At 40.7% G+C, this 8,569-nt stretch overlaps 1 protein-coding gene across 1 annotated transcript; it reads left to right on the plus strand.

The window, feature by feature from the left end:
* The first annotated feature begins 1,925 nt into the window (after positions 1-1,925).
* On the plus strand, positions 1,926-8,569 carry LOC125525077. Its single transcript, XM_048690086.1, has 2 exons — positions 1,926-4,223; positions 8,189-8,569. Exon 1 carries the CDS (start codon positions 2,099-2,101, stop codon positions 4,058-4,060), a length of 1,962 nt encoding a protein of 653 aa, XP_048546043.1. The 5' UTR covers positions 1,926-2,098; the 3' UTR covers positions 4,061-4,223; positions 8,189-8,569.

Genomic DNA, 8,569 nt, shown 5'->3' on the forward strand with positions numbered 1-8,569 from the left:
GCTCAGACTATCGGCAACCCTTCATCAAGTAGGTGCAGCGACAGATATTGCTATGATGATGGCTTCAGACCACCTGATGTACTACTTTGTAAGGTCTTTGTGAATAATTAATAAAATGGATGCATGCATTGCCCAGATGTAGAGGCCGGGGGTAATCCTCCTTTCTTAATAAAAAAACTAAGTTTGCCTGATTTATTCAGCAAGAGTACATTCAACTTGGAATAATATTTGTTCATTTATGTCATTAATCACAAACCTGGATCTTTGGCGCAAGGAGAAGTGGGAAAAATCTTCTCATGCTCAAAAGAGATTAAATATGCTAGGTTGCTTGGATATGGTGATACAGGGTTTCCCTCCATTATCGGCTGCCGAGAAATATTCACTTCATTCAGGATAGCTTGCGAAAGCAAATTCCCTTAAATCTTTCAGAAATTTCTGAGATGAAAATAGTGTAGGCAAATTTCCAACGTTATAACAAGGGGTTATTTTTACTTCTTACAGTTTATCTGTGCATATGATTACTAGCTCTTCGAACTGCTTTTCCTGCCTGCAGTTTTTTCTTGTATCGCCAAGGAAAGCATCACTACAGAGGCATTACCAAAGCTAAAAGTACCGCACCAAAGAACATTTAGTTTCCATCGACTTTACATTTATGCAAATCCCAAACTGCATGTGTTTCTTTGGGTTTTCATCCCTTTTCCCTCATTTTCTTTGGAATTTCATTTAAAAAATCCATTTCTTTTCCATTTATATTTGTTCCTTTTTCCATTTAGTTTTTTTTCTTTTTCTTTGTTTTACTTCATTATAAATATAATCCTAGCGTACACATGAATATCAATTAAATACGTGATGCTTTTTTTAATACACGCCAACCATTTTCTTAATGATTTTTTTCCATGCATGATGTGAATGGCCATTTTTCAAATACTTGATAAACATTATTTAATATGGGATGAACAGTTGTCAAATACATCTAGACGACTGTATTTTACATAAACGAAGGAGGCATGCGTGCCTCACATGGCAATATTGCAATGGCATCACTTCTAGGGCATCGCCAAGGAAAGCGTCACTTTAGGGGTCTGCAAATCCAAAACCTGATAGCATCTGCTTTTTCACACACGGAATCTTTTTTTTTTGATAAATTTACGCGCGGAATTTTATTTGGCGCTCACCATGCTTGATTTTTTTGTTTTGAGAAATACCGCGCTTATTTGTCAACGTTCCCCGCAGGGTGAGCGTTGTACAAACCGGCCCATCACCACTGGCAGCCCAGTTTTGTGGAAATCCAAAACCTAATAGCATCTGTTTCTTCACAGTTGCCTACAAAAAAATCTGTTTCTTCACAGTCCGGTTCAAGCACGTGTTTCTTTATTTTTCTTCCTTTTTTCCATAGTTCACTTCGGATTTTATTTTACATTTTCTAATTTCTTGGAGGAGGAGGAGGCGGAGCCCTGGCTCTAGGTACCCTCGTGTTATATTTGTTCCTTTTTTCATTTAGTTTTTTATTTAGTTTTTTTCTTTTTCTTTGTTTTACTTCATTTATAAATATAATCCTAGCGTACACATGAATATCAATTAAACACGTGATGCTTTTTTTAATACACGCCAACCGTTTTCTTAATGATTTTTCCATGCACGATGTGTGATGGCCATTTTTCAAATACTTGATAAACATTATTTCATACGGAATGAACAGTTGTCAAATACATCTAGAAAACTGTATTTTACATAGACGAAGGAGGCATGCGTGTCCCACATGGAAATATTGCAATAGCATCACTTCTAGAGTATCGCCAAGGAAAGCATCACTGAAGAACCTTCCCGAAAGCTAAAAGTATCACGGAGGACGAGAACCTTTAGTTTGTATCAACTTTAATAAATTTGTGCAAATCCTAAACCTTTTCTTTAGGGGTCTGCAAATACAAAACCTGATAGCATCTGTTTCCTCACACGCGGAATTTTATTTGGCGCTCACCACGCTTGATTTTTTGTCTTGACAAATACCGTGCTTATTTTTTTTGAGGTAATACCGCGCTTATTTGTCAACGTTCCTCGCAGGATTTCCTCCTCTAGTTTCATCCGATCTGATACTTCGATGGCGGGGCGAAGCGATTGGCGTGGGCAGAAGCCGGGCAACTCGGGCGGCGGCCGCGGATCCTGGGTGCAGGGCCGCGGAGATGCTGGTGGCGGGGGATTCTGGGCGGCAGGGCGAGGTGATGCAGGTGGTGGCGGTGCTGGTTGGCGTGGACCAACGCAACAGAGACCGCCCACTCCTCCAACTTTCTCCACTCAGCCCAATCCTCTGGTTGGGGGTGCTTATGGCGTGGAGCATGGATTTGGAGGTGGTCAACATGGTCATGGGGAGTACTTAGCTGGCCGTGGTGGACATGGATCTGGGAAACATGGGAGCGGTGGTTTTGTCTCCGGACAGCAAGGACAGTTCTACCAGCAACCTCCAATTCCTCCTTCAGGTAACTTTCAGACACATCCTGCTGTTGGGTTTGGAGCAGTTCAGTTTGGTCAGATGGGCAATGATGCTTTGGGTAGTTATCAGTATTCTGGAACTAGCAACTCACCTAATCAACAAGGACAGGGGTATGGTTATACTGGTTTCAATTCAAATCAATCTGGTACTAGCGCTGGGCCTGCAAGTATTGGGAGCAGATCACAGATGACATGCTATAAATGTGAGAATACTGGTCATGCTGTTAAGGATTGTCAGACTGTGTTATTTTGCGTCAACTGCACCAAGGATTCACACCTCTCGCGCAAGTGCTCTTTCCTGTCACAACCTAAGCCTGTTGCCAGTCTGGTTGGTAGTGCTGCTGATGGTTTGCAGATGTTCTCAGCAAGGACCGGAAAGAAGCCGGAGCCAGATAAAAACAAGCAGGCTATAGCTATTGTTACTGTGAAAAATGCAAGCCTGACTGCGTTACAGCTTGTTAACTCTCTCAGCATGATGTTCCAGTGGGGATGGGAGTGGCAGGCTAAGCCTTACCTCAGAGACAGCTTTTTAGTCAAATTCCCTTCCGTGAATAAAATCGATGAAATGAAGGCGTACAATTTCTTTGGTCTGATTGGAACAACAGCTAATATCAAAGTAGACAGATGGACCAACTCTTCAACTGCATCTTTCAAACTGTATGTTTGCTGGGTTAGAATAACAGGGGTTCCCGAGACACTGGAGCACTATCAAGGTTTTTGTGAAGCTGGCTCTCTCATTGGTTCAGTTTTGGAACTGGACATGGAGCTCTATAGGCAATGTGGAGTTCTCAGGGCTAAGATTGGAGTTATGGATCCTAGGAAAATACCCTCTAGCGCTCCCCTGAATGAAAGTGGTTTTATCTTCAACATATACTTTGAACTGGAAGACATAGTGGAGGAGGGTGGTCCTATGGAGGGTGGTATCTTGGTTAGCTATCCTAGTGGTCCTGATTCATCTCATAACGCTACAGAGAAAAGACCGAGAGAGCAAAGTAACAATGAGGAGGTGGGATGTAGCAAATCTCCCAAACATGGTACCGGGGCTGGAAAGTCGGATAAAGGAAACACTTCAGTTTCATCAGAGGTTGTGATTCCGAGTCAATACGAACTTGATAAGAACATGGTTGCTGAAAATGAGGTGAGACAAAAATTACTTGACAAAAAGCGGGATGCTGAAAGAGTTCTCTCTGGTGTGGAACAGGTTAATGCTGAGTTTGTTAGTAGCGCTGCTATGTTGGAAGATTTCACAGAAGTGCCTGACAGCCAAAAGGAAGAAGAGTTTGATTGCACTCAAGACCCAGATGACTTTGCTAGGAGGCTTGGGATTAGCACTCAAAAAGTTAAAGAAATCAATGCCGATGTTGAGAGGGAGATGATTGCGGAGGAAAATGAGAATCTGCTACTAGCACAAGATAAGGAAAATAGGAGCCCTTCTCTCATTAGCTCCACTCAGGCCGTGACCGCTCCCGGGAGAGAAGTGAATCAGAAGCAAACTCCCTTCTTTGACAAAGTTGACGTATGTTTACAATACCCCTTACAAGACCTGTGTGGTGTCGATGTAGTCAACAAGTAGAAAATGAGGGAGGCTGAAGCCAGAGTTCAGAAAGCAAAAGACAAGGCGGCGCTTGATGAAGCTGCTAGGAGAAGGAGTGAAAGGCATAAGAATAAAGATGAGGGGCAGACTATGGACAAGGCTACTGAAATGGCAAAGAAGAAAAATCTGGAAATGGCACCAGGTACTAATACACCTACTGTTTTAAATACAATGCCTAGTTTCATTTCTCACATCACGCGATGTATTGGTGTTAGTCTAGGTAAAACTCCTGAGGAAATAGATTGTACTATTTCTATGATCAAGAGTTTAGAGAAAAGCAGAAGTGACTTGTTCTTTGCTAATAAGAGAAAAGAAAATGCTAGAAACGTGGATTTAGAATCAAAACTAGAGAGTTTTGATCCAGATGATATTAGAAATTTATTATCCGACTCAGATTCTGATGTTGAGGAGGATGAGGAGCTTAGAGATGAATTAGTGTTATTATCTTCGCTGTATAAATCAAGAAATAGAAAGACTGGCACTGGGGGATTTAGTGTTAAGCCTAAGGGTTAGATGTGATGTAACAAATGTTACACAAAATAATTGATCGTTTTTATGGCGGGTCTATTTTGGAATGCAAGAGGGCTGGGTGAACCTGAAAAGAGAAGATTTCTGAGGGAATCTATCTCGGAGCATAGTTTAGAGTTTATATGTGTGCAAGAAACAAAAAAGAAGGACTTTGATGACTCTTGGTTGGCTGGAGTAAGTGGTAGATTTAATTATATTTGGCTATGGCAGCCCTCTAAAGGTGCTTCTGGAGGGCTGCTTATGGGGGTTCGGGAAGATCTATTTGAGGTAGACGTCTGTATTACAGGGACATACATGACCAGAATGGTTATTATGGATAAAAGATCAGGATTCAAGTGGAATCTGATCAATGTCTATGGAGCTGCTCATGTGAGGAATAAGGAGGAGTTCCTGGTGGAGCTAGTTCAAGCTCTGGGGTACAATAAATTGCCTTGTGTTTTTGGGGGCGATTTTAACTTAATTAGGAGAATTAACGAGAGAAACAAAATTAAAAAGCTTCCAAAATGGTCTTTTTATTTTAATTCTATTATTGAGCATTGGGGCTTAAAAGAATTAGATTTGTCGGGGAGGAGCTATACTTGGTCGAATAATCAGGAGGATCTGCTTTTTGCTAAGTTGGATAGAATTTTAGTTAGCTCTCTTTGGGAGCAGCAATTTCCTTTGGTAACTGTCAGAACCTTGGTGAGAGGGGTTTCTGACCATGCAGCGCTTCTATTACATACAGGTATTAAGTCTACTATTAATCGCAAGCCTTTTAAATTTGAGCTATGCTAGCTGTCTAGAGAAGAGCTCCCTGATATTGTTAATAAAGTCTGGAGTTCCACTGTACGTAGAGGTAGTAGTCTTGATTGGTGGCAGGATTTCATGCGAAAATTAAGGAGAACCCTTAAAGGGTGGAACCTTAATGTAGAGGGTAGATATAGGAGAGATAGAGATGAGATTGCCAATAAGCTTGACTTTTTGGATAAGAAAAGTGAGCTCTCTGGAGTTTCAGAAGCTGACTATGTTTTGAGAAATAAGTTGCAGAATGATTTGAATAAGATCCTTAGGGAAGAGGAGATTAAGTGGTACCAGAGGTCTAAAGAAAAAGATATTAAGGAGGGTGATGGTAATACGAAATACTTCATGATTAAGGCTAGCGGTAGGAAGCGTAGGAGTAAAATTTTCAGATTCATCCAGGATGAGGGGATCATCCAAGGGGATGAGCAGCTCCTTAAATATGCGACTGATTTTTATAAGAAGCTCTTTGGGCCTGTTGAATTGCTTCCCGTCTCCTTAAACATTCCTCTAACTGATATGCTTTCCGATGAGGACAAAAGTAAGTTGGCTAGTAAATTTACTTTGGATGAGATAAAAACAACAGTTTTTTCTATGAGGCATAATAGAGCAGCCGGTCCCGATGGTATGCCTATTGAATTCTTCCAAACCTTTTGGCACCTCATTTGCAATGATTTGCTGAGTCTCTTTCAAGATTTTTATGATGATATGATTGATATTTCTAGGCTAAACTATGGGGTAGTTACATTGTTAGCTAAGGGTCAAGGGGCGGATAGGATTCAGATGTATAGACCTATATGCATGCTCAATGTCCCGTTTAAAATCTTTACCAAAGTCTTAAACAATAGAGCTATGGCTACTGCTCACAAGACAATTTCTAAGGTGCAATCTGCGTTTATCAAAGGGCGTTATATTTTAGATAATGTCGCTGTTCTACATGAGACGCTTCACTCACTACATAAGTCTAAATGTGCTGCTGTTATTTTTAAGGTTGATTTTGAGAAAGCTTATGATAAAATTAATTGGGACTTTATGCTTAGTACGCTGAAAATGAAGGGGTTTCCTGATAAATTTATTCGTTGGACGAAAGCGGTTATTCATAATGGGAAAGTAGCTATTACTTTAAATGACTTGATTGGCCCCTATTTTGTTACTAGGAAAGGATTGAGGCAAGGGGACCCGTTCTCCCCCCTATTGTTTAACCTTGCTGCTGATGTTCTTGCTACCCTGGTTCAAAGGGCGCAAGAACAAGGATTTATTAAAGGAGTTCTGCCTAGATTGTACGAGGGTGGTCTTACTGTCTTACAATACGCTGATGATACGATTTTCTGCTTTGAAGATGAATTAGAAGGGGCTAGAAACCTTAAAGTCATTCTATGCGTGTTTGAGCACTTGATGGGTTTGAAAATCAATTTCTTAAAAAGTGAAATCCATTGCTTTGGTGCTGCTTTGTTGAAACAAGAAGAATATGCTCAGATTTTCACTTGTGCGGTCGGGGACTTCCCCTTTACTTATTTAGGCCTTCCTTTACATTTTAAAAAGTTGCATAATGCGCATTGGAAACCAGCAGAAGAGAAAATTGAGAAGAAGGCAGCAACCTGGCAAGGGGGTTTGCTTTCAATGGGTGATAGGATTACACTCGCTGAGACTTGTATGAGTAATGTTCCTAGCCATTTGCTTTCTTTTTTTAAACTACCTAAAGGTGTAGGCAAGAGAATGGACTTTGTTCGTGCTCGTATGGTTTGGCAAGAAAGGGATGGAGTGAGAAAGTATCACTTAGTCAAGTGGGTGGACGTATGCCAACCTAGAGACCAGGGGGGTCTGGGGATTACTAATTTGGAGATTAAAAACATCAGCCTCTTATGTAAGTGGTTATGGAGATTAGAGAATGAGGAAGGGGATTGGCAGGAAATGATTAGAGCCAAATATTTGAGTAGGAAAACTCTGGTTCAATGTGAAGCATCTCGGGGTAATTCCCATTTTTGGAATGGGTTGTTGAGTATAAAGGATATCTTCTATTCTTGCTGTCAAAGGGTGGTGGGTGATGGTTGTAAGACGAGATTTTGGGAGGACACACGGCTGGGGAGAAAGCCACTTTGTCAACTTTTCCCCCGCTTGTATAATTTAACTTTCTGTCAACATGTTACTGTTGCTAAAGTCTTTAACCAGGATTTTGATTGTATTAGATTTAGGAGATGTCTTTATGGAGAAACTCTTACAATGTGGAATGAATTACTTGATATGTGTAGTCAGGTTACTCTGTCGGAGGAGCCTGACAGAGTTAAATGGCTTTTAACCTAATCTGGATCCTTCTCGGTTAAGTCGCTTTATCATTACCTTATAGCTAGAGTTGTTGCTTTTCCTTTTAAACTTCTTTGGAGGTTGAGAATACCTCTAAAAGTAAAAGCGTTTATATGGTTAGTGATCAAAGGGAGGATCCTAACCAAGGATAACTTATCTAGACGAGGGTGGAAAGGACCAAATTTCTGCGAGTTTTGTGGCGTTTCTGAGAGCATTGATCATGTATTCTTTTCGTGCTCTTGTGCTAGGTTTTTATGGAATGTGATATGTGGTACACTAGGTAACCCGAAATTACCTTTATCTTTCTTTGATCTTTGTCAAAACTGGATACCATCCTATTCTGGAAAGGATAGGGCTATTGTTTCTATTGGTGCTGCTGCTTTGATATGGACAATTTGGAAAACAAGGAACAAATCCTGTTTTCAACGTGTTTTCCTTTCAAATCCTATCAATGTAATATTTACCCTGTGTTCTTTGTTGGATTCATGGATGATTCTACAGAGAAAAGGTGTGCAAAAAATGCTTAGGGAGGTTTCCAAGAGGCTATCTCGGGTAGCAAATGAAGTCTACAGAAGAACATATGGGTGGAATCCTTCTGCTCTAAGACTGGGTTTTGTGTCTACCTAAAATTGGGCGGTTCTGTAGTATGTTCTGGTTTTAGATTTGCCTATTGTCTTGGCTGATGTGCAATTTGTAAAAGATGTTTAAAAGTCTGTTCTCTCTCCGGTAGTGGGTGATTTGGCATCCTATAGATATGGTTATATGTCCAGGATGTAGGTTGCTTATCAGTTGATGAGGTGATGTATCAGGTCTGATGGAAAAAGTGGTGTGGTGGTTGTATCTAGACTTCTATTTTCTTAATGAAAATGGGGGCCATGTGGC

This window comes from Triticum urartu, chromosome 7 (assembly GCF_003073215.2).
Source record: "Triticum urartu cultivar G1812 chromosome 7, Tu2.1, whole genome shotgun sequence".
Lineage (NCBI taxonomy): Eukaryota > Viridiplantae > Streptophyta > Magnoliopsida > Poales > Poaceae > Triticum > Triticum urartu.

Bases quoted from the DNA above. Each gene is read 5' to 3' on its own strand.
- LOC125525077 (XM_048690086.1), top strand. From the start codon at position 2,099: ATGGCGGGGCGAAGCGATTGGCGTGGGCAGAAGCCGGGCAACTCGGGC.